The 25,449-nt window shown below is 38.0% G+C and overlaps 3 protein-coding genes across 3 annotated transcripts in view; 1 reads left to right on the top strand and 2 right to left on the bottom strand.

Annotated features, from left to right (window-relative positions):
• Positions 1-1,570: 1,570 nt before the first annotated feature.
• LOC127416754 (rhodopsin kinase grk7-b-like) lies at positions 1,571-23,537 on the bottom strand. The gene is given in 5 exon segments (XM_051656294.1): positions 1,571-1,903; positions 6,119-6,400; positions 8,723-9,160; positions 9,515-10,211; positions 23,438-23,537. Coding segments are annotated over 5 exon segments (1,761 nt in total). The 5' UTR covers positions 23,449-23,537.
• On the bottom strand, positions 14,112-21,757 carry LOC127416783 (RING-box protein 2). Its single transcript, XM_051656335.1, has 3 exons — positions 21,554-21,757; positions 15,006-15,053; positions 14,112-14,611 (listed from the first exon to the last, which is right to left on the bottom strand). The coding sequence occupies exons 1-3, from the start codon at positions 21,741-21,743 to the stop codon at positions 14,493-14,495; spliced, it is 357 nt and encodes a 118-aa protein (XP_051512295.1). The 5' UTR covers positions 21,744-21,757; the 3' UTR covers positions 14,112-14,492.
• trpc6b (transient receptor potential cation channel, subfamily C, member 6b) overlaps positions 23,500-25,449 on the top strand; it is a 37,460-nt gene continuing 35,510 nt past the window's right edge. Inside the window, exon 1 of the mRNA XM_051656285.1 lies at positions 23,500-23,620. Coding sequence (XP_051512245.1) covers positions 23,523-23,620 — 98 coding nt within the window. The 5' untranslated portion in view covers positions 23,500-23,522. The remainder of the gene's footprint in view (positions 23,621-25,449) is intronic.

Genomic DNA, 25,449 nt, shown 5'->3' on the forward strand with positions numbered 1-25,449 from the left:
TATCCTCACAGAAACTGATATACGATGTCACAGTATCTGTGAGCTCGTCCAGATTGGTGTCTGCAGCCTCAAAAACACTCCAATCAGTGCAGTCAAAGCAGCTTATAGTTCCAGCTCTGCTTCATTGGTCCATCTTTTCAAAGTCATAAATACAGGTTTAGCTGATTTAGGTTTCTGCTTGTAGGTTTGGAAGAAGATGAACCAGACAGTGATCAGAGAGTCCCAAAGCTGCTCTAGGAACAGAGCGATATGCATCCTTTAATGTTGTGTAGCAGTGGTCCAGTATATTTCTGTCTCTGGTGGGGCATATAATGTGCTGTCTGTATTTTGGCAGTTCACGGGTGAGGTTGGCTTTGTTGAAATCACTGAGAATAATAATAAATGAGTCCGGGTGTTGTTGCTCCGTGTCTGCGATCTGATCAGCCAGCTGTTGCAGCGCTGCGCTCATGCACGCGTGTGGAGGAATATAAACACTCACCAGAATAAACGAGGAAAACTCCCGCAGCGAGTAGAAAGGCTTACAGTTGATAAAGAGTGCTTCCAAATTAGGACAGTACATCTTCTTTAAAGTTGTTACATCTGTACACCAACTTTCATTGATGTAAAAGCATGTTCCACCGCATCTCGTTTTCCCCGTTAACTCCGCGATGCGATCCGCTCTGAACAGCTAAAAGCCTGGCAGATGTAACGCTGTCCGGAATGGCTTCACTCAGCCAGGTTTCTATGAAGCACAAGGCAGTAGAGTTTGAAAAGTCCTTGTTTGTACGGGTGAGGAGATGTAGTTCATCCGTTTTGTTAGGGAGAGAGTGGAGATTCGTTAGATGAATACTCGGCAGTGCTGTTCGAAAGACACGCTGTCGGAGCTTGACCAGCATGCCGGCTCGATTCCCTCGCCTGCGTCTCATAGCACACTTAAACATCACAGCTGCGCCTCCGACTAAAATGTCCAACAAAATGTCTGAATATTCAAAAACCGGGAAAAGATTTTCTGGTATGTGCTGCCGAATGTTCAGCAGTTCGTTCCTGGTAAAAATGACTAAACAGAGAACAAACAAATAAAAACAGCAAAAGAATCAGAGAGCTCCACACCGAGGTGGCCATGTGCAGCGCCATCTTTACAATAAATATGATATGCACGAAGAATGTGAATCACCAAAAACAAAAGAAGAATATGAAAGTTAAAGTGGAGATTTATAGTAAAAAAGGATTTAGATATTGATCTGTTTCTCAGCCACACCTATCATATCGTTTCAGAAGACATGGATTTAACCACTGGAGTCGTGTGAATTACTTTTATGATGTCTTTATGTGCATTTTGGAGCTTAAAATTTTTGGAACCCATTCACTTGCATTGTTTGGACCTACAGAGCTGAAATATTCTTCAAAAATCATAATTTGTGTTTTGTAGAAGAAAGAAAGTCATAATATCTGTGATGGCATGAGGGTGAGTAAATGATGAGAGAATTGAAATTTTTGGGTGAACTCTTTCTTTAAGAAAAAATTTATAAAGCACATTTCAATTAGTTAAACATAAAACAACAGATTTGTTGTGAAATACTTTCTCATTCTCTCACAGAAGAGTGCAAGATTTGGATTGTTTCTCATCATCCTCCAGTCCTCCTGTTGATTCCTTCCTGTTTGGGTCATTTAGCTCATCAAAGAGTCCACTGTCAATCATCTCCTGTTGCCATGGAATTGGCACTGCCCCTGTGCTGAATTCTTTAAAAAACATCTCATCGTTGGCATCAAGTTCAATCCCTTTGACCTCTGAGAATTCTTTGATGTCATCTGTATCTTTAGCGTACACAACGTTGGGTTTGGGCACCCATGGAGGTGCAACAAGCCCCGCCTCCAGTCGAGGGAAGTTGATAGATTTGAAGAACTCGTGTTTCCGAGGGTCATCCTCCCTAAGGACAAAAACAGTTCACAGGTAGTGACACTGCATATAAGTGCAACTGTCCAACATGATGGCAATATAATGATATAAAACAGACTGATTTCATGAAAATTATGTGACTGTGGTGACATTTTGTTAAAATAATATTATGTGATTCATGACACATATTGCAGCAGTTCCGAAGTAAAATGTCCACTTTATGGCACTAAAAGCGAGTTAAATGTTGCCCCAAACAGATGAGGTTTTTAAGGTTAATGTTCCATTGAGTTTTAAATCAAGTGAATCTCCCTCCCTACCCAAAACGTTAAACCTAAACCTAACTGAAAGTGACATAAAAGCAAATGTGAGGTGAAAAACACTAAAGCAACCATGAAATTTTGTGGTGTATCAGTGACACTTTCAGCTAACATGACGGCTCGTGTACACTTCAGGACTCGTACCGGTCCTTTGCATCACGAGTGCAATTAGTTGAGCTACTGCGCAATTCGATTGCACTTGAACAAGTTTGTAAATGTAGTTGGTTATGTATACAATTATTAAAATGTATTGCCTTACAAGTCATGTTTAAATTTTGGTGCAGGACGTGTCCGGGAATTAAAAAGTTTCCCGGACAAATTGGAAAAAAATCTCATTGGTCATCTCATTTCTGCTTATTTTGCACTGTGTAAAGCAATGGACTATGCACAATATCCGATATAATAATGACACAGTCAAGTCAAATGAACAATAAGTGTTTATTTATCATAGCTGCTTTTTCATAAAAAAACAAATAGTCACGGAATTAGCGTTAAAAAAACATTCAAAACCAAAGCAGAGGGCAAAGTAAAAAGCTAAACTGTAATCTGCCACATATATTTTTGTTCACAAAGAAATATTTTAAAAAATCGTTAAATTGCTAGGTTATGTCACATAATTTCTCACCTTGGTTACTTTCTTTCTCTTTATTTTTACGACTATTTTGCCCCGATTTTAAATAGCACAGAGGCATTTTGCTGCTGATGCAAAGTCAAATGTGTGCAGCGTTTCTCTACAGCTTGACACGCACATCAAGCCTGGTGTCCTTCTCCAAAAGATGGCAACGCAAGGCTGTTTTAATGCGATTCTGAAGTGAGAAAGTTCTCTCTTGCGGGCAAGTGAAACGGGAATAATGCAGGCTGCTTTTGCCAGTGTCCGTGATACAACCCCCTTTAGTTACGGATTTGGACTTTGCAAACTGTCTGCAAGTTTAAACCTCCGTCGCAGCAAAGCACTGTCATCATTGGGATGGCGTCTCTCAGTAAACTTGTGGCATCAGCTAAAGGGGTTGATGCCACAAATATTGTGTTAATATTTTCTCCAGACATTGTATCCAGCAATTTTTTAATATGTCAGACAATGGGATGTTTTAACATATAAGCCCTTCGTTATAGTAAAAGTGTTTTGATGTAATAAGATAGTGTTGTGTGAGGAACAGGGTGGAAAGTAAATGTTTATGAACTGATTATCTGCTTGTGACTGTTTTACTTGTGATTTGTGTGAAAGGGAATAAAAGTCATAGTTGTTTTAGTGCCTCTAGTATTCATTTCATCAGAAAACTGCCACGAAACGTACAAGCCATGAAAAATCCTTTCGGAAAAAAACTTGGGTATAGTAACATGATTCTTTAAGACCAGATTGCTATAAAATATCTAAACTTCCTTAAAATAAGATTTACTTGGGAAGTAAAAGAACTGTTCTTTATACAGCATTCAAATAAATGTTATAATTGGCTTCAAAAAGTGCTATAACAAGTGACTATGGGAATATATGTATATGTTAATATGTCATTTAAACCTATGCCTATGCAACAAAACTGTTATGGAATCTCTACCTGGTGTCTTCACCCAGAGAATTAAATGACCCAAAGCTAATATGGTTTAACATTCATGCTTTACTCCATCCAAACCCACTGCTGAAGCTCCAAACCCACTGCAAACCCATTTACTGAGAGAGACTGATTTTAAACAGACCGTTTCTTATAAATGGTGCCACACTGGCTTATTTCTGCTGACGGAGTAAATCTTCTGCTTCTAAACTGGCAGGCAGAGGGCAGAGCTGGACTGACCATGTCCTAATAATGACCACCAGTGGAAACAGTGTGTCCTTTTGCCATGAAATACAGAAGCTCTGTTGCAAAACAAAATAAGCAGACTTGCTGGCTATTGCCTGCATAAGCAGCTCCCTTCCTCCAGCATCCTAACTGAAATTAACCCTTATAAGTGACTGATTTGGAAAGAACATTCTACACAGGAACCAACGAGTACATCATACATATAGCATTCCTTACAAGAAGCACACAGGAGACTCAACACACAATTGATTCCAATAGATTTTGACGTTAGCATGTTGCTAAGCTAACACTGTGTTGTTAAATATACATTGGTTAATTAGGGCTGTCCATTTAAGTTATTAATTCAGTGCGATTAATTAGATAAAAATAATGTGTAAAAATTAAATGCAATTAATCATGCCCCCGGATGGTAATAAGGAATATTCCTACCCTCAGAGCAATTCAAGCTTAAAAGGATAGTTCACCCAAAAATTAAAATTCTCTCTTCATTTCCTCACGCTCATGCCATCCCAGATGTGTATGACTTTCTTTCTTCAGAAGAACACAAATTAAGATTTTCAGAAGAATTTCTCAGCTTTGGTCCTCACGATACAAGTGAATGGTGACCAAAACTCAGATGGTCCAAAAAGCACAGTGGTTAACTCCATTTCTTCAGACGTGATATGATCGGTGTGGGTGAGAAACAGACCAATATTTAAGTTACATTTTTAACTGTAAGTTTACAATTTCATTTTCAATTCCACATTCTAGTGTGGTTGTGACTTTCACATTCAGCCACCTACTGGTCGGGGCTGGTCAAAGGTGGAGATTTATAATAAAAAAGGGCTTAAATATTGATCTGTTTCTCACCCACACCTATCATATCACTTACGAAGAAATGGATTTAACCACTGGAGTCTTATGGATTAATTTTATGCTGCCTTTATGTGCTTGTTAAACCATATGAGTTCTGGCCACCATTCACTTGCATTGTATGGATGCACAGAGCTGAAATATTCTTCTAAAAGTCTTTGTTTGTGTACAGCAGAAGAAACAAGTCATACACATCTGGGATGGCATGAGGTTGAGTAAATGATGAGAGAATTTTCATCTTTGGGTGAACTGTCCCTTTAAAGTACCACCTTCATGTTTTTACGAGTACCAGTCAACAGGGGTCCCAACTCGGATTGCAGGGGTCTCGAGACGTGTTTTTTATATTATTAATTTTTTATTTCAAAAACTACATTTAACTTGACATAGCGTCCTAAAACCGCTGTGTTTATGAGGCAACGCAGCCAAAGTTAGACTCTGATGCATGCGAACAATGACGTGTCCTTAGAAAAGCCCTTATAATAAATATATCTCTGTTGTCTAATCAATGCTAGTCTGTCACAGTGCATTATAATTATCAGAATTATTTATTATTTTCTAATTATTTAATCATTTTGTATTGAATTATTGTTGTTTGGGGGCCTTTCTCTGCAAATATTAGTGTATGCGATTTATTGTGATTAATTTGATTAAATAATTGCCATATCATGTAATTAATGCGATTACATTTTTTTTTATCGATTGTCAGCTCTATGGGTAATATAATTATTTTTAAAAACACTTTATATTTTGCATCTATACTTTCAGTATTGAACAACAGCATCATTTCTCTCATCTTGTCTGACTTTGTGTATTTATTTTTCATTGCGACCCCCATAATACATTCTGGTATTGCCTTCTATGCAAATAATACATGCAATGCTGCTTTGGAATCTGGCTAAAACAAGGTATCTGATGGCCAAAATATACTTCGCTTTTCCATGTGCTGCTACAGCCCATGCATAGTGTGCATAATGGAAATTTCAGCATCAGCACAGGCCACGCTGACTGTCCACATGCAGGCCAATTGTACCAGACAAACGGACGGCAACTGTGTGTGTCATCAGCGCATGTGAATGGAGTTGACTGTAATAAAGATTCATAAAGCAGTCGTAACGCACATGCATCAAACTCATCCATAAGACATGACTGAACGAGACATAACAGCACATGAAAAAACACAGTATACCCTCAGCCTTTAGGAGGCAAAAGAATTAACCTTTTGGAATGCTGTCTAGTTAGGCAGCTCACTAGGTTTTCAGCTCACATAACCATAGAATCACTGCCACTTACTTGCAGCCAAGACGATCTTCAACTTTTTTTTTCAGAAAAAGACTGATGATGTCCTTGGTGGGAGTGTCAAACCCTTTGTGTTCAAATTTGCACTCATCTTCTAGAGTTCTTCTGGTTACCTCTTCTTTCTGGACTTTCTCTTTGTGTCCTTTAAAGGGCAAACGGCCAGCCACCATCTCATAGATACTACAACCCAGGGCCCACCAGTCCACTGACATACGATACGGTTCCTGCTTCAGAATCTCTGGTGCCATGTACCCTTTAGTGCCAGCCTGAGATGGAAAAGACAACAAAAGAGACCAGAGGGTATGGGAGAGAAAGAGGGGTTATGAGAAAAATGATTTTGTGAAAACTATCAACCTTCTTTTTGCCACCTGAAATAGACAGTGCTCAGAAAAGGCAGTTTCTATCAAATCTTACATGGAACCAACTGTGACCTTTTCTTAATTCTCAATAAAACTTACTTTAGAGGAGATTTCTATAAGTCAAACAGTCAAAATCTGTCTCCATTCCACCAGCATGCAGCTCCAGGGACTCAAGTTAAACCCCTGAGGCTATCTACTCTCTTTAGTCAAGGTGTGCTGTGCCCTCAATGCCAGCTTTGGGTAATACTGTGATCAGCATTAGAGAAAGCTTTCTCAAAGTTTTGTGGTATGTCTGACTCTGAAATGTAAGACCTAGTAAATAATGCAATTGACCAATTTGTCTTTGTAGAGTCCCACGTTTCTCTCATTTTGTGCTGAGGTCACTTGATAAATCAAGTTCAGTGTTGGAACTCAATATTTGGGTGATTCTGTGGAAATGGTGCCATTTGTGTGCAATCTACTGAAATTATACTTTTGATTTTTAAAAGATTAAGCTTTTACTGTCTATGTAGTTTATTTTCAAATGTTTTATGCATTTTCTGAAAAATGCAGAATTTGTTTTTGTCCATGCATTTCCTGTTCAAACCTGATTTGTTGTGACATTCCCTCTTCTTAAAATAACCTTGTGCGACCCTGCGTCCACATGTGTGGACGTTGTATTTTGGCTTCGCTATACGCAACGCATAATTGCAATTAATTTAAACTGACTGAATATTCTTCAGAACACTCTACACTGTCATTTAAGAGTTAAACTTCTGGCGCACTGTCACGTGACACAACAGCATGGCATCAATTTCCATGAAGCCCTCCTATGGACGCAGCGCCAGCAAAATAGTAATTCTGTTGTGGGAAAAAAATCAATGATCAGTGGTTTTACCAAATATTGACTTGAAATAATGTGATGTGGTGCAAAGATATCTGCTAGCTATAGCTGCTATTAGATATTTTCAAACTGATTTTCAATCATGTAATATTCAACCTCAAAACGTTTAGAATTTTGGCATGTTTCAATACAGAATTTTCTTTATTTTTTATTTACAATGTGTGATTTATTGCAAGGCACATTGGAATTTAGTGGTAAAATTACTACCAGAATTAACTCAGTTATCTGTTCAAATTACAAGTACATACATTCCAATCTATGTGTGAAATGTAATGCTTTAGGAATAGACTTGGGGTTAGTAGCGATAAATAGCTATTAGTACTTTGCTAGGCTATAACCATAGTGGCTATAAGATTGGGGGAAATTGGGGGTAATAGATTAAAGGGTTAATTCACCCAAAAATTAAAATTCTCTAATCGTTTACTCACACTTATGCCATCCTGGATGTGTATGACTTTCATTCTTCAGCAGAACACAAATAAAGATTTTTAGAAGAATTTCTCAGCTCTTTTGGTCCATACAATGTAAGTGAATGGTGACCAAAATTTTTGAAGCTCCAAAAATCATACAAGTCAGCATAAAAGTAATGCATGTGACTCCAGTGGTTAAATCAATGTGTCCAGAAGCGGATATGATAGGTGTGGGTGAGAAACAGATCAATATTTATGTCTCAATATTAAATTCTCCTCCCTGCTCAGTCAGTCTCCACTTAAACTTTCACATTCTTCTTGTGTTTTGGTGATTAACATTCTTTGTGCATATTGCTCCCTACTGGGCAGGGACAAGAATTTCTAGCAAAACTTGACTTAAATATTGATCTGTTTCTCACCCATACCTATCATATCTGAAGATATGGATTGAACCACTGGAGTCATATGGATTACTTTCATGATGCCTTTATGTGATTTTTGGAACGTCGACATTTTGGCACCCATTCACTTGCGTTGTATGGATCTACAGAGCTGAAATATTCTTCTAAAAATCTTCATTTGTGTTTTGCAGAAGTAAGTCATACACATCTGGGATGGCATGAGGGTGAGGAAATAATGTAAAGAGAAGTTTAATTTTTGGGTGAACTATTCCTTTAAGAATCACTCATTGAAAAAAACTAAAAACTAAAAATTTTGGCCACTAATTAAAATTTTGGTGGAGATTAGGTAGCACAATGATGAAAGCACAATGATCAAATCTTGTAGGGTTCGAACCTAATTGCCTTACCAGCCCAGAGTGTTAACCACTAAGCTACACCACTCCAATATGTTAGTTCAAAATAGCACAAACATTAAAACACAGTAAACTTTGCGGAAGGACAATATTTTTATTTCCTTGAAGCTCTTCCTGTCTACCTTTTGACAGATGGTTTTCCCATTTGGAAGCTCCACAGCCAGACCCAGGTCTGACAGCCTGCACTGGCCCTGACTGTCCAGCAGCACGTTCTCTGGCTTCATGTCCCTGTACGCAATATCCATGGCATGTAGATGCAGGATCCCAGTGGTGATCTGAGCTGTGTAAAAGATGATACGCTCCATCTCAAGGCCATGCTCCCCAATGTGGTAGATGTGGTACTTCAGATCCCCTCCATTCATCAGAGTCATGACCAGACACAGGTGGGTCTTTGTGTGAAACGTGTAGGCCAGGTTCACCAGAAACAGGCTGTTCACCCTCTCCAAGATCTGTTTCTCCAGCAGAGCCATCTTCTCCCCTCCTTTCTTCTTCAGACGTTTCTTGTCCAGTTTCTTGCAGGCGTACATCTGACCTGTGTTTCTCACCTGAACAGCACATACCTGTAAAGAGAGAGCGGAACATAAAAAAAAAGGCAAAAAGTAACAGTTTTCTTTTTTCTTTTTTTTTAATCAAATAATTTAATGGTGGTTTTATGGTGTTTTTTGTTTATTTTTTGGTCCTTTTTTAAACTTGACTGACCGGAGTAACTATTCACTTACATTATTGCTAATAAACCCTGTGAAGGCCTGAGTTTAACCAGAAGTAGATACAATCAAAGCACACACAGGTCAAAAGCAGTCATAGAAGCTAGCAAGATGAGGATCTTGGTGACATGATCACATCTACAGGCATATTTTTATTTCTTTACTGGGCCTAAAAATTGGCATCAAAAGGAGGATGGTACAAACACTCACCTCTCCAAATCCTCCTTTCCCCAAAGTCCTGAACTCATAGAAGTATTTATCAGAGATCGGCTGCTTCTCAAATTCCTTCCATTGCAGAAACCTTTCAAAGAACGGGCTTGTCTGATAATCGGTGAACAGATTTCCTTTCAGGAACTCATGTGTTGCATCCTTCACTTGTCCCATCATCACCTCTTCAAAGTCCTTCTCTGAGACTGCTTTACACTTCTCTGCCACACCCCCTGCCAGAAAGGTCAAGAAACTCTTGGAATCAGCTTTGCAGAATTTGTTGATGATGTTCTGCCTGGCTTTGTCCTTTGCTCCTGCCTCCGCCAAATTCCAGTCATTCAACTCATCAAGGAACTCAGCAGCAGCAATGTATTGCGGACTGGAGGTTAAAAGGAATTGTTGGAAACATGTCTTCCCGATGGGTTGCTTCTCGCAGATCTGCTCAAAATCATTGGGAATATTTGCACGGACTGCAGTACACTGCTCTGGTTTGGGAAGGGTGAGGCTACGCCTTCGTTTCATCATCTCCTTGTCGTCTCCACTTTGTGCTTTCAGATAGGCCGTGTTGGCCACAAGATTGCCCAGTCCGCCCATGTCACACATGGCTGTGGTTGGTGAAGGGTCAACGTGTGATGCTCCAGGTAACAATGAATAAAAAATGGGATGTGGGCAACCACTGTAGATGGCAAGCTCTGAATCACTGATGAGACAAAGAGAGTGAGGCTTCAAGTCTCAGTCTGAGTCTCCCATGCATCACACTTGAGGTAATTGCTCAAGCAGAATTAAAATCCCCAATAGGGATTTTCTCTTAAGCAAGTGCCTTTGTATGCTCATTCGCGGATGCCGCGCGTTGAAAGGAACTTATGCCGTACCTGACTTAAGAGGCTTTGGACTATGTTTAGCCACAATACTAAGTAATAGACAATGCCACTGTTGCCTCTATCTGTCCTCTCTGCTCTCAACGTCAGTGGTCCTTGTTTGTGCAAAACTCATTGCCACAATGCTTGAGTGTTCTGGGTGATTGCCAAGGCGCAGCTGAGGTTGCTGGGATGTTCTGGCTGGTTGCTAGGGCATTTTTAGATGGTTGCTAGGCTATTCTAGGTGGTTGCTTACTGTGCCCAAGTCAAAGGACTTAATGACCCAGTCTTTTTGATATTCTGGTACATAGATATGGTTTGGATCCATCCTTCAATGTAAGTCTTTGAGGTATCATTCATGTCCATATCACAATCAGTGTAGTTATGTACATTTTATACTTAATTTAGTCCCCAACCATAATTATGAGCGATAGTAACATTGCACTAATTACACTGAAATATAAAGCTTAAAACAAATTATTTAGGGAATTCCCATTTACATTCTTGTCAAATGCCTTGCATTCATGGGTGTGGGCTACTTGCTTGTTTTGATTACACCCCTGCTTGCACTCAAAAAGACACTTGGGTTAATAGTTGATGCTATTATAGGCTGATTTTCGCTGTTTTCAGTTCTTTGAGAGTCTGAACTGCAAGATATGAAAAGTTTTTTTCTTACATAATTAAAACTTATATTACATAATATATATCTTTGGGAAAATTTTATTTAAAAGGTAGTCTGAGGCCAGTAGTGAAAATGCTTCTATTTTGCAATTTTTCTAATTTAATAAAAACATTTCCGTTACAAATTACAGTTGAGTGCATAACATGGCACCCCCCTTGCTGAATCTGCAAGATGTTTCTCATTTAAAAAACATAAGAGGGATCATAAAAATTGCATTTTAAAAATTTTCATTGAGAGGGCCTACTGTCCTTATGAAGCTATTTGAAATAACAGATATTACAAGACAAAATAATAACTGAATTTAAACAAATGAACCTGTTCAAAAGTTTACACCCCCTTTAATATTTTGTGTTGCTTTCTTGAGATCCATAAATGTTTCCACCTTTTGTGATAGTTGTGTATTGGTCCCTCAATTGTTCTAAGTGTCAAAAGCTAGATCTCAACATATAGCCACTGTTTGGAAGAACTCAAATGTGCAGAAGATGCTGGGAAACCAAAGAATGCGCAGTATTGGAGGATTCATCTTTAGAACAGCGGGCAGCTTCACTGCTCAGGACAAAGCAGGGACTCACAATGAACAACAATCGCAGAAGACTCAAACAGTAATTTATCATCAAGGAAGAAACACCCAATATTAAGAACAAAGGGGAAGTAAACTTTTGAATGGGATCATTTGTGCAAATTCAGTGATGTTAATATCTGTTAAGTTAAAATTTCTTCATCAGGGCAGTACTACTTGAATTGAAAAATGTACATACATTTTGGAAATTCTTAGTATTTGGTATGCCCCCTTTTGCTTTATTGACAACATGCACTCAAGCTGGCATGAACGCCACAATTTAGTGCAAAACCTGATAATCCATGTTCTCCAGCATGATTTGAGAATGTTCCTAAGAATAACTTGAGTTTCAATGGAAGCAAGGAAATCTGAGCTTTTGCACAAATGAGTTTACATGGTTAATGTCACAAATGTGCTTTTTTGATTAGTGACCAAGAGCAGAATCTTGATCTTCCTTCTTCATTCTGCATCATTTTTCTTGTTTTTCAAAATCTTAAAACTTATTTTCAGGGTTTAAAAATAAAATAAAAAAATACTAAAGTTTCACTGTGGTCTCTTTTGCACCCCACCGCATGTGTTACTGAGAAGTAAACTAATAAGTATTTGCTTTCTGTTGTGGTACCTCTTTTCAGGACTTTGATACTAGAAGTCAAATATGTTTATCTTATAGATGAATACTATGGTCATAAGAAACAGCAGAGTATTTATCACTTTAGTATTACAAGACAGGTCAGTCGTAGGTCAAGTTTGTTTTTTCCTGCTCTGGCTGTTACGGTGTGCAAATCTTCCTTTACATGAGATGCTATAATTAGACCTTACACCTGCTGTCTAGATTTATACTTGGCAGGCAATTCTTAAGCTTGCTAGCTGTTATAGACTGTTTTATAAAATGTTACACAAGTCTGCTTTGCTGTAGTTATATAAAACTCATTGCATACAATTCTTGACATCACAAAACCCGGTGCTTAATAAGAGATGCATGTGGGACAGCACAAAAATGGTCACATTACCTTTGACTGTACAGAGATGTCTCACATCTTCTTCAATATTTTATAATGAACAAATCCTCCAACTACAATCAAGTTACTTCATGATGTTAGAACATTGAATATTAAAGTGTCCATCCACTTTTTCTGTCCCAGGTACCCCCACCCAAGTTATCAGTCAACATTGGGCCCCCAAATTCTAAAAATGATTTTCTCAGTAACACTGTATAGTATCTTCCAGTAATAACATTAACAAACATTAATACTTTTTGCTAGTGTTGACCTTGTTTCTCAGTTAACTAGCCTATTTTATCTTTTCCATGTACTAGAATCATCACACCACTGTGTTGCCTGACAGAAAGAGATTTTAATTTTTTAACAATGGTTTTATGCTCTATAGATTCAATTGAATCAACATGCCTTGGAAGCTCCACTAAATAATTTCACAAGAATAAAAAAATGTTTAAAATTATTTAAGATAAAGCAAGTCATCTGCAGGACAATTTTGTCACTGCTTGGCATGTCATGTCAACTACTCAGATGCAATTTAGTCTACTGCATTTAACCTAGATTGCACTCTTGAGCAAAGCATTTAACCCAAGAACGCTCCAGGGGGACTATCAGTACAACCAGCGTGCTATATGTTGCCTTGGAAATCGAAACGTATGTGCGTCAAGTTACCAGTAAATAAGTCTTTGTCTTGGGAATGGTCCTTCTGGTTGCCGGACTAATCACAAGCACTCAAATCCTGAGCTAATTGTTCAACTGGAATTAGCCAAAGGTGGGACAATAAGCAGAGTACTATCGGAGGACTTAAGGAATGATTATGCATCATTATCCAAGATAATCTTATCTGAAAATCATAAAGATATCCAATAATCAAGTGCAAAAGCCCTCCGAGAGTCATTCTGGATTAACTCAAACCTCAGGAGGTGGTTATAGATGCATACAAGACGTGACTCAGACAAGTGTAAATGCATCTGGTTGTTCAGACCACATACGTAAGCTTCACACCTCCCAAATTAATTTCAGCATATGGAATTTTAGGAAAAAAGATGATCATAAAAAAGACACATGGATGGAGGATATGGCGAAACTCAAACAGCAGTGACATATGCAAACACAGCATTCAACAGAAACTGTTTTAAGCTTGCAGAAACAATATAATTACGAAATAACAGCAAAATATCGTTGCCTGGCATTAGCATCACCACAAAAAGGAACTTGGCTATATTTGCCTATATCAAAGAAATAGTATAGACTAGACTGGATTTAGTTCCGTTTTGCGGAGACAAGACATATTTTGCCTCATGCAAATGGAATGCGAATGCCCAATCGTACAGCTATCATATCGATCAAGACGCATGAAGTGAATAATTGTAAATAAGCCCACAAACGTCTGAAAATATCATGGAAATCCACAGTTCATAAAGTGTGGCAACCCTGTAAAGCATGGCAACAAATATCTATTGATGATCTCTTAATATCTTGTTTTTAACAAGTAAAACACAACACATTGAGATTTTCATTTTTATTTCTAACACACACATACAAACATACATATTACGTCTTCAGATACATCACACATGATGCCACAAACATCCAAGTGAATCTGCCGTTTCCCTGGAACTCTTCGGGTTGCCTCTTGTTAATGCTGTATTAGGTGACAGAGGGGTAAAGCTCTTTAAAAAAACCTGTGTCACCTGCATTTCTGTGTACATCCATTGTTTCCCTCTGACAGTCAAATGCATGCACACAGATGTTGCAACACATTCAGTGGCTGGAATAATGTTCTTATATTCAGTTCCTGGAACGATGTTCTTGTATTCAGTTCTGCCTCCCTAAGTGGAGTAGTGCCAAAGTGGATGGAGGAGGGGTGGATACCAGGCTTAAATTCTCACTTGCCGATCCTCTGTACCACCCAGTCCTGTTGGCACAGCGGGCATCGATTGTTCTGCTTCACCCAGAGGGACATGCAGCAGTTATGGAAGGAGTGGTTGCACTCTCCCCACACCACTGAAAGAGAGAGAAAGAAAGACCAAGAATAAGAGATAATAATGGTGGACAGGCATGTTATGCTATCAATGCTATGGATTGTCCACTTGGGAAAAGTACTTAACCCCAGGTTGCTTCAGTGGGACTGTCCCTAAAACGTGCAAAGTAAATGGCTTTGGTTTAAAACATCTGCTAAATGACTATTTACGGTACTTTCATTTGTTACTATATTACTTATTACAAATGAGGGTGATTAAGATATGGCAAATGGATGAAAAGACACTAAAGTAGTTATTAGTGAAGGGTACCTTGCATTGGCAACATTCAGTGCTGCCTTCTGCTTTCAGGGGCTTACTGTAATTGATTTAATAGGCACGTAATCAGTGTGCTTGCACTGGTATTATAGTTTACTTACCAACGCAGTCCTCTTGCTTGTTTTCAGCCTGGCATCTCAAACATGCATCTGAAATACATTTACAAATACAAGTGATGCATATAATTCAGGAATAAAGTTAAATCTGGATTATGTTAAAACATTGTTGCATTTTTGAGCATCACAGGCATGTTTGATTCTGCATTTTTAGGGCAGCACAGGTGAATTTGAACATTCAAATAGCATTTTTAGGCATCAAAGATGCATTTAAACATTTGACTCAGCATTTATTAACACCACAGGCATTTTTGGGTTTTATTGGTGCACTTGAATGTCCGATTCAGCAACTTTGGGCATCATAAATGCATTTGAATGCTTGATTTGGCATTTGGGGCATCACACATGCGTTAATATATTCAATTCAATGTTTTAGAGCATCACAAGTATGTTAAAATTCTGCATTATTGGGCATCATAGGTGCGACTGAATATTTGCTTTGGCATTTTATGGGCATCCTGAGCGAGTTTGAGCATGCAATTAACCCTCATGCACTGTTCTGTCATTTTTAACCAAAATCAATTTTGTTTCTTCAATTAAACTGGTTTTCTTTATCTGACCGGTACGAGACTTGGTGACTTTTCATCCATTTTATAACTGAACTCACCAAAAAATTAGAGTTGATTCGATCAGTCTAAGTGGTAGAAAAAAGTGTTACACTTGTGCTGTTCCCGGTCAAAAGTGACCGCCACAGGAAATGAATGGGAAATGCTAAAAATCAAAGATTTTTTTTTTTTCATTATCTATCATATAAAATCTAATAAACAGCCGCAATGCAGAAAAAACACACACACAGATATGTAGGGTTAAGACTACCAAACATCAAGAGCACAAACACACACACAATACTGAACTGGTCAGACTATAACACATCTACAATGCTGAACACACACACACACAGGGGTCAGTCCATCTCAAGTGGTCCAATAATTGTCAAGTTGGTTGCTTGACCATTTTTAATCTAATTTACCTATTTATTTATTGTGATTACCTCTATGTATTGGTATTGCAAAACCACCAGTTTTCTAATTTTATTTTAACTTGGTTTAACCACGACGGCCATCTTTGTGTCATGGCACACAACAAATTTTGGTTATACAGCGGTTTATGGAAACCTCGATATCTTGGCACAGGATGGTCCTAGCTCCTTGGAACAAAAACTGATCTCTAGAGCACACTGCAAAGTACATGTACATATTAGAGCCCGACCGCTATGGGATTTTTGAGACCGATACCGATTTTAGAGAGGGAAAATTCACCGATTACCGATATGGTGGCCGATATATTTACTTTTTGAGCTGGAATGAAAACAGACCTTTTCTATGTGGATTGTTCACCGATTTTGCACCGATATGACTATAATCCAGGTACTAAGAAGGCTGCTTTCTTAAATATTTTTATCAAAGAATATTTGACATTATTATTATACATTGTCAACAAATTCTAGAAATGAACACTGAGAAAATAAAGAATAAATAAAAATACAATAAATAGCTAAATAAACATCAGTACAGTATGTTTAGTACAAGTCAACTGCTGACCATTTAAATAAAGAATAAATAAAAAATACAATAAATAACTAAATAAACATCAGTACTGTTTAGTATCAATCAAATGCTGACCATTAAAATAAAGAATAAATAAAAATAAAATAAATAGCTAAATAAACATCAATATTACTGTTTAGTATCAGACAAATGCTGACTATATTAATACTGCCGAGTCAAGATAAACAGCGGCAGCCGTGTTACACCGTATTCTGCTATACAAGTTCAGGTGAAACTTTCAACGGTGGAAAACCAGACTTTTATATATTACATTTTGTAAATGCAACAACTGGAATTGTTCGGTTGAAGGGGGTACCAAACTGTGAATGTGAATACGTTAACACATTAGCTTCCACTCAGCTGACAACAATGAAAGTAGCTACGTGATTAACTAGTTAGCTATAAGCTCATTGTCACGGAGAGTAAAAGATGGACGTTGTTTATTTTACTTTCCAGCACTGTGTCTCACCAACTAGGTAATAACATAGCGTGAAATCAACACTCAGACACAATCCACCACCGCACCGTTGTCTGATGAGCTGCAAAAAGATGCTCTGATGTTTATCTCTTTCAGGTTGAATATCTCTGGTGGGGGACAAGATGAGTACCTGGAATTTCACAGAAATAAGTCCTGTATAGTAGCATTCTGCTGTAAAAAGCCATTTGAGATTCCACTGGTTACAGAGCTAGGGCTAGTAGAAATTTGGGGAAAAGCCTACTTTATGCATTTTGAGAAATGAAAAGATGTAATATACGCATAACAAATAACAAAAATGAAAGGTATTTTACATGTTTACATGTACATGTTTTATTAGAAGCTGTGAGATTTCCTCACTCAGTCTCTCTGAAATGTTGTGGGAACGTCCGGTGACAGTAGTCAATTCGGCAGGTGTCAGTTTTCTGAGAACACTGTTCATGGGAACCCACACTTTGTCCTCAGTAGACATTTTGAATGATGTTCTTGGTCCAGGTGGGTGGAAGAATTTTACAAAAACATCAGTTTTCCACACTTATGTCCTCAAACAATGGTGTGTCTTCAACGCATTGAGTTTCTCATCTCATTAATCCCTAGGGAGAATGACAGTGATCATATCTGCTCTGTCAGTCATAGCCCATTGCTTAAAGTTTATGTTATCAGGAAGTGTGTCATCTTTGTCTGACTCTTCAAGCATCTGCAGTAAGGCCTCTATACCTGGACACTGGTCACACTTGTTGAGCATGCAGTCATAACTCTTTATGTCACAGACTAGAAGTTCCAGCAGGTCTTTGTAGTGCACTTTTAGCTGTGCTGATTCAACCATCAAACTGATGTTCTGATGTTGTGTGCAGACACAAACAGTGTGAGTTCCAGATGCTCCTGCCAGCACACACCATTTTGGCCTCAGTTCACAAAATTTTGATCTCCCTATCTTTAACTCTAGGTGCTGATTTTTAAACTCCACATACAGTTCATTAAGGTTACTTAAAACTAAATGATTTATGAATGTTTTTTAAGAACCCTATGATAGATCAAGCTTCACTGTTGCCAATATCAAAAGTAGCAACATTTTAGACCTTATTGACAAGCATAAGCTATTGTATATCAATCATAAACATAATTACTGTAAAATACTGTTCATTTTTATTATTTGTTATGCTTATATTACATCTGTTCATTTCTCAAAATGCATGAATAAAGTAGGCTTTTCCCCAGATTTCTACTAGCCCTAGCTCTGTAACCAGTGAAACCTCAAACTCAAGATTATAGAGGAAATTTCAGGTTCCTATCTGGTCCCCCACCAGAGATTCACCCCGAAAGTGAAGGGAATTAAAAAAAAAAAGAGAAGTCTCAAACCTGAAATATTCTGCATGCACACTATACTTACCTAGGTACCTCCTAAAAAAATTAAGACCGAGACTCGAACCCTTCCCATTATAAATTGACCCTAAAAGCGGAACTTTGAGCAATCTTGAGCATTACATTAGGACTTAAGTTCTAAGTCTAAGGAACAAGAATGTGCAAAATGTTTCTACATGTACCTTATAATGTGCTCTAGAGATCAGTTTTTGATCCAAGGAGCTAGAACCATCCTGAGCAGAGATATTGAGGTTTTCGTAAACCGCTGTACAACCAAAATTTGCTGTGCGCCATAACACAAAGATGGTCGTCGTGGTTAAGTAAAATAATAATAAAAAAACTGGTGGTTTTGCAATACCAATACATAGAGGTAATCACTCAAAAAAAACATAGGAAAATTAAAAATGGTCAAACAACCCGTATTGGACCAATTGAGATGGACTTACCCACACACACAAACACCTTAGGTGCGTCCCAAATCGCACACTTCTGCACTATTTTACGTCATTTTGAAGTGTAAGTAGTGTGAGATGCTGTGTGAATATGTATATTACTGAGATATAAGTGTTGAACTGAGGGTGGATAGCGTGCTAGAGCTAGCAGCAGCACAATGCTTGGGTTTGAAACGTCACTTCCGTCAGCTGTTAAACGGCGAATGCTTCCGTGTAGTAAAAAAATGTTAAGTGTTCCATTTAGGAAGATACTACAATTTGAAAATTAATACACTAACTGTCTGAGTGCATAGTACATTTTGTAAGTGCATAGTGTAGTGTGTCATTTGGGACACAGCTCGTTACAACCAAGAATAAATTAGGTTATTACTTTTTATTCTACTAATTTCAGGTATGCAAAAACTGACAAAAATAATCTCAAACCAATCAAACTAAATGCTAAACTTTGACAAGAGTAGTCTTTGACAATGTTTAAATATATATCTAAATGCATATACATTTCATAATTACATGTTTATTGTTTCCGGTCACTTTTGACCGGGAACAACTGGAACGTGATTTAGGGTGTGTTCGGTTCTCTTGGTCCAGACCAAAAAAGAAAATGATACATTTAGTCCTGGTTCGCTTAGCATTCACACTGGCATTTTTAACACCGAACCTAATGATACAAAACCAAAGGCATCAGGAAAAATCACAACCTGATTGGACAGCTTTTGATGGATATTTTATGACGGAACTTGCCGATCATCCAAAACAATGCTGGCTGCTGGGCAAAATGCGCTCGTTATATTTATGTATATATGGTGGTATTTTTACCAGCTGAGAACAAACGAAGAGCTAATAAAATGTGTAAAGGAGTCAAAACAGTGCCAGGAATTCCTCCGTTGCACACACAAACGAAGATATGCTGCAAGGACGGATGATGGTGGTTCCGACGCCTGTACCAAACTGTAATGGGCAACATAGCTTCTATGATGAGAAGAACCAGGTATGCTTGAGGTCAGTATAAGGCAAATTACTTCCTGTTTTTGGTCCATATTGTGTTCATATATCAATCGAACCACACCAGAGTTTGTTTGGAAGCGGACCGAGACCCACTATTCAGGCGGTCTCGGTCCGCTTGTTTGGTGCGCACCAAGGTACGGGTGACAGCGTTCACACTTGTTCAAATGGACCGCACTAACAGAGCAATCGCACCAGAGTTCGTTTTAATCGAACCAAACCTGCAAAGTGTGAACACACCCTTAATGATGAACAGTGCATAAGGGTTAAGCATAATGGAGCATCATGCATCCATTTGAATACTCGATTCAAAAAATTTTGGGCATCATAAGCACATTAGCTTCATCATTGAATAGTTTGAAGGTTTGATTCAGAAACAGAGTAATTAGGTGCATGCGAACTTTTGATTCACCATTTTTAAGGCATTATATGTGGATTTGAACATCACATACGTGTCTGATTCAGCATCGTTTGTCATCGTAAATGCGTTTGAACATTTGATTCAGCGTTTTTGAGCATCATAAGTACATTAGATTCATCATATAATGGGCATCACAGACACGTTTGAACATTCGATTCAGAAACATTGAGTAATAAGGTGTGTTTGAATCAACATTTTTAGGCCATCATATGTGGATTAGAATGTTAGATTCAGCATTTTTGAACATCACATACCAATTCAATTCAGCATTTTCAAGCATTACTGGCACATTTGCATGTCTGATTCAGCATCTTCGGGCATCATAAATGTGCTTGAACGTTCAATTTAGTGTCTTTGAGCATCATAAAAACATTCAATTCATCATTTAATAGGCATCATAGGCAAGTTTGAACGTCCGATTAAGAAACATTGAGTACACAGGTGCGTTTGCACTTGGCATCATGTGGATTTGAACATTTGATTCAGCATTTATGGGCACCAAGAGTACTTTCAAACATTCAACTCAGCATTTTTGAACATCACAGACATGGTTGATTAAACATTTTTGGGCATTACAGGCGCATTTGAATGTCTGAATACAAATGTGCTCGACCGTTCAATTCAGCGTTTTTGAGCATTATAAGTACGTTCGATTAATCATTAATGGGCATTACAGGCAAGTTCGAACATTCGAATCAGCATTTGTTCATTTTAAATACGTTCGATTCATCATTAATGGACATTACAGGCAGGTTCGAACATTCGAATCAGCATTTTTGTTCATTTTAAATACGTTCGATCCATGCTTAATGGGATATATAGGGAAGTTCGAACGTTCGATTCAGGATTTTTCACCACCATAAGTACGTTCGATTCAATTGGCATCGTAAGCAAGCTCGAACGTTCGATTTAGTATATTTTTTATTTTATTTTATTTGTTACATCGTAAGGACGTTGGATTTAGAGACACTGAGCATTTAGGTGCGTTCGTTTCATTATTTTTGACCATCATCAGTGCGTTCCAACGTTCCATTCGGCGTTTTTGTGGACACCTATGACGCTCGTTTTGAGACACGGTCATGTCTCACACTCTCTCACACAACGCTTTTAACAGCGTTGCTTTTCCAGAAATGACTCAGTAGTCTGTGCCAGGCGAAACCTGTTGGTTACAGTCATGTATGGAAAGAAACCGGCTAGCAAGCACAAATATATGTACAGAACAGACATACACAGAAATGCTATCAGAGCTAACGGTTAGCTAGAGAAACACTCACCCATTACTTGAACCCGACAAATAGCGCAGGTGTCACACTCCACGTCCCAGCTCCACATGGCCACTGCATTCCACTTCTTCAGGGAGAACATCTTGTCTCCCCCTGATTTGGATCCAGACGAACCGCTGTGTGTGTGCACTAAACCCGGCTCGTCGCCGTCTTCCATCTCCGCCATGGCGAGGTGGCGCATAAACAAAATGGCTGAGATAGGTTGGTCTGCAGACACGCAGATCGGTCTCTCAATGGAGATGTTGATAGACAGGCCCCTGACTGGATGTCTTGATCATAAGAATGCATCGACTGATGTGTCTCGTAACAAAAACACGCTCATTTATGAATTCTTTTTGCACCACATATTTTTAGTTGATTTTCATTTAGAATAACTTAGTATAAATTTTTCACCAGTCCTCCCAATATATTTTAACCACTTTCTTTCTTTCTGAGTTTAAATTAGGATGTTTATTTGTATCCTCCAAACTAAAATTCCTATACACTCAAAAAATATAGGCAATTTTAGCCTATTTTTAAGATTTACACATTTTAATTTCATAACAAAATTCCATAAAATTTAATTAGGTAATCTAAAATAAATGTAATAAAGAATACATTTAAGAATAAATTTAAAGGGATAGTTCACCCACAAATGAAAATCCTCTCATTATTTACTCACCCTCATGCCATCCCAGATGTGTATGACTTTCATTCTTCTGCTGCACTCAAATGGAGATTTAGAGAAGAGTATTTCAGCTCTGTAGGTCCATTCAATGCAAGTGAATGGGTGCCAATATTTTGAAGCTAAATCCATGTCTTCAGAAGTGATATGACAGGTGTGGGTGAGAAACAGAAGTCCTTCACTTTCTCCTTCTGTTTTTGGTGATTCACAGTTTTTGCGCATATCACCCTCTCAGGAAGGAGAATTTCTGACAAAAATGACTTAAATATTTATCTTTTTCTCACCCACACCTATCATATCGTGTCTGAACACATGGATTTAACCACTGGAGTTGTATGGATTACTTTTATGCTCCTTTTATGTGAATTTTGGAGTTTCAACATTTTGGCCCCCATTCACTTGTAATGTATGGACCTACAGAGATGAAATATACTTCTAAATATTTTAATTTGTGTTCTGCAGAAGAAAGAAAGTCATATACATCTGGAATGGCATGAGGGTGAGTAAATGATGAGAGAATTTTCATTTTGGGTGAACTATACCTTTAACATTTTATTAATTAGGCTAAATTCTTTTCAAGATTTCTCAATTCAATTTGGTGAAATTTTGTTATGATTGTTTTTATTGGTATATTTTAGTGTATCATATTTTAGCAATTTTAAGCAATAACCTAGCTAATTGTTGAAAACAATAAAATCACACAAGTAGCCTATAAATTAAAGCAAGACTTAATTATATAATAATTTAGGTAGATTTTTAAAATTTTTGTATGCTACCTTTTCCATTTTGCTGTTTCATGAGTTTTTTATGATTCATAATCATATTTTACTGTTTAGTAAACTGTTTGGGGGTGGATTATAGCCTACAAAACATTTAACACAGAGATATATTTTGGAAAATGTTTTCCCCCGCCCAGATTCAATATAATACATACTGCTTTGCACTGTGACTCCATTTAGTAGGCTAACAACCGCATTTCCCTTGGTTCGACGCAATGACTGTATGGCGTCTTGTCCGCGGGTTATTCACAATGTCTCATGATGACGTCTTTGCCCATTCAAGATTATGAACACAGCCAATAAGCTTCACGGAATGCGCGTGTACTTTTTCTGATCAACCCGAGACCCGAATTCACACAATGTACAAGAAATCATCTAATAATATTTTGCTGGTATTTTGCTGACTATAGAAATCTGCATACTATAGCCTACTGTATATGCATGTTGTCATCTTGTCCTGGAGTGAGCGGCTCGCATCAGTCCGCGAGAGAGAATTCATGAAGACAGCAGAAAACCAATGTCCACTCATCACAGCACTCCTGCCAAACAAACTTTTGCAAGCCAACGAATGAACACCAACTCTGAAAATGACCATTTACCAAGGTATTGCAAGAGGTGAGTTCTCCATTTACCGGCACATTTTCGTTCGTAACAGAGACTGTTTGATAAAAGATAATAATGGATAAATAGAATGTTGTCAATAAAAGTTGAGCTAAGAACTATGTAACAGTACTGTAGCTATACAGTGTGGCACCAAAACGTATTTGAACAGTTACACCAGACTTAAAAATTAATAAATGTAATTGCATTAGATAATAGTGGTTTGCCAAAGTATCTGCAAACAAAGCTGTTTGACCTTTTCTCAGAACTAATGTCATTTTTTTTTTTTTTTTTACTACTTTCAATCTAGACCTAATGCAATATATTTAAGTGAGACTTAAGTGTCCAGTTACTCTTTTGGACCATTGTACAGTATGTAGCCTGTTTATACTGGAGAAACAAATCAAACTGCATTATGTTAAATTCATTCTTTAGACTCTATTGACAAACTTCTGCTGCTTAGAATGATGATGATGTGCTGTCTCCAAAGATTTTGGTGTTCACTTCCATATCATTTATTCAACTTTTCAATACAGTATATGTGTATAGGACTTTAGTTTTCAAGTGAGGAGAATATTGGCATGAATTGTATTAATTGTAGTTATGTTGTCTGCCCTGTTTTAGAGACTTATTCATAGGGTTGAGTATTTTCTTGAAAATCTAAGACAGCATTAGTATAGCAGGGCTCATCAATATCTTAATGTACAACAACAACCTAATTATATTGAAACAAATTAGGCAAACCTATCCTCTGCCTTCCAAACTGTGCAATTTCAGAATCAGAATCAGCTTTATTGCCAAGTATGCTTACATATACAAGGAATTTTTCTTGGTGACAGAAGCTTCCAGTGCACAACAATACAATACAGCAACAAGACAGAGCTAATAATAAAAATATAGAATAAAAAGTGAATAGAAAATAAAGTATGCATAGAAATACACACACACACATATATATATATATATATATATAAGTATACAAATACAAATCTGTTATATACAGAAGCAAGGGAACATAATGGCAGAAGAGGTATGGTATGTTGGATAAATATAAATAGACTAAGCTGTGTATTGCACATTAATTATTGCTCAGTGGGGCAGTTTTAACTGTTCATGAGATGGATAGCCTAAGGGAAAAAAACTGTTCCTGTGCCTGACGGTTCTGGTGCTCAGTGCTCTGTAGCACCTGCCAGAAGGCAACAGTTCAAAAAGGTAGTGGGCAGGGTGAGTGGGGTCCAGAGTGATTTTATTTCCTCACTCTGGAAATGTATAGTTCTTGAAGGGAGGGCAGGGGGCAACCAATAATCCTCTCAGCAGTCCGAACTGTCCTTTGTAGTCTTCTGATGTCCGATTTCATAGCTGAACTAAACCAGACAGTTATTGAAGTACAGAGGACAGACTCAGTGACTGCTGAGTAGAACTGTATCAGCAGGGCCTGTGGCAGGTTGAACTTCCTCAACTGGTGAAGGAAGTACAACCTCTGCTGGGCCTTTTTCACAGTGGAGTCAGTGTGGGTCTCCCACTTCAGGTCCTGTGAGATGGTAGTGCCCAGGAACCTGAATGACTCCACTGCTGCCACAGTGCTGTTTAGAATGGTGAGGGGGTCAATGATGGGATGTTCCTCCTGAAGTCCACAATCATCTCCATCGTTTTGAGCGTGTTCAGCTCAAGGTTGTTTTGGCTGCACCAGACATCCAGCTGTTTAACCTTCGTTCTGTATACAGACTCATCATCATCTTGGATGAGGCCGATGACAGTAGTGTCATCTGCAAACTTCAGGAGCTTGACAGAGGGGTCCTTGGCGGTGCAGTCATTTGTATAAAGAGTAGTGGGGAGAGCACACA

Source organism: Myxocyprinus asiaticus, chromosome 26 (genome assembly GCF_019703515.2).
Source record: "Myxocyprinus asiaticus isolate MX2 ecotype Aquarium Trade chromosome 26, UBuf_Myxa_2, whole genome shotgun sequence".
In the NCBI taxonomy this organism is placed as follows: Eukaryota; Metazoa; Chordata; class Actinopteri; order Cypriniformes; family Catostomidae; genus Myxocyprinus; species Myxocyprinus asiaticus.

What these genes read in the sequence shown, in the direction of transcription:
- LOC127416783 (XM_051656335.1), bottom strand. Translation starts at nt 21,743, where the DNA reads ATGCGCCACCTCGCCATGGCGGAGATGGAAGACGGCGACGAGCCGGGT. An exon ending in TTGTCGGGTTCAAGTAATGG is followed by an intron (nt 15,054 to 21,553) that starts GTGAGTGTTTCT and finishes AATGTATTTCAG; the next exon opens with ATGCATGTTTGAGATGCCAG. An exon ending in CAAGCAAGAGGACTGCGTTG is followed by an intron (nt 14,612 to 15,005) that starts GTAAGTAAACTA and finishes TCTCTCTTTCAG; the next exon opens with TGGTGTGGGGAGAGTGCAAC.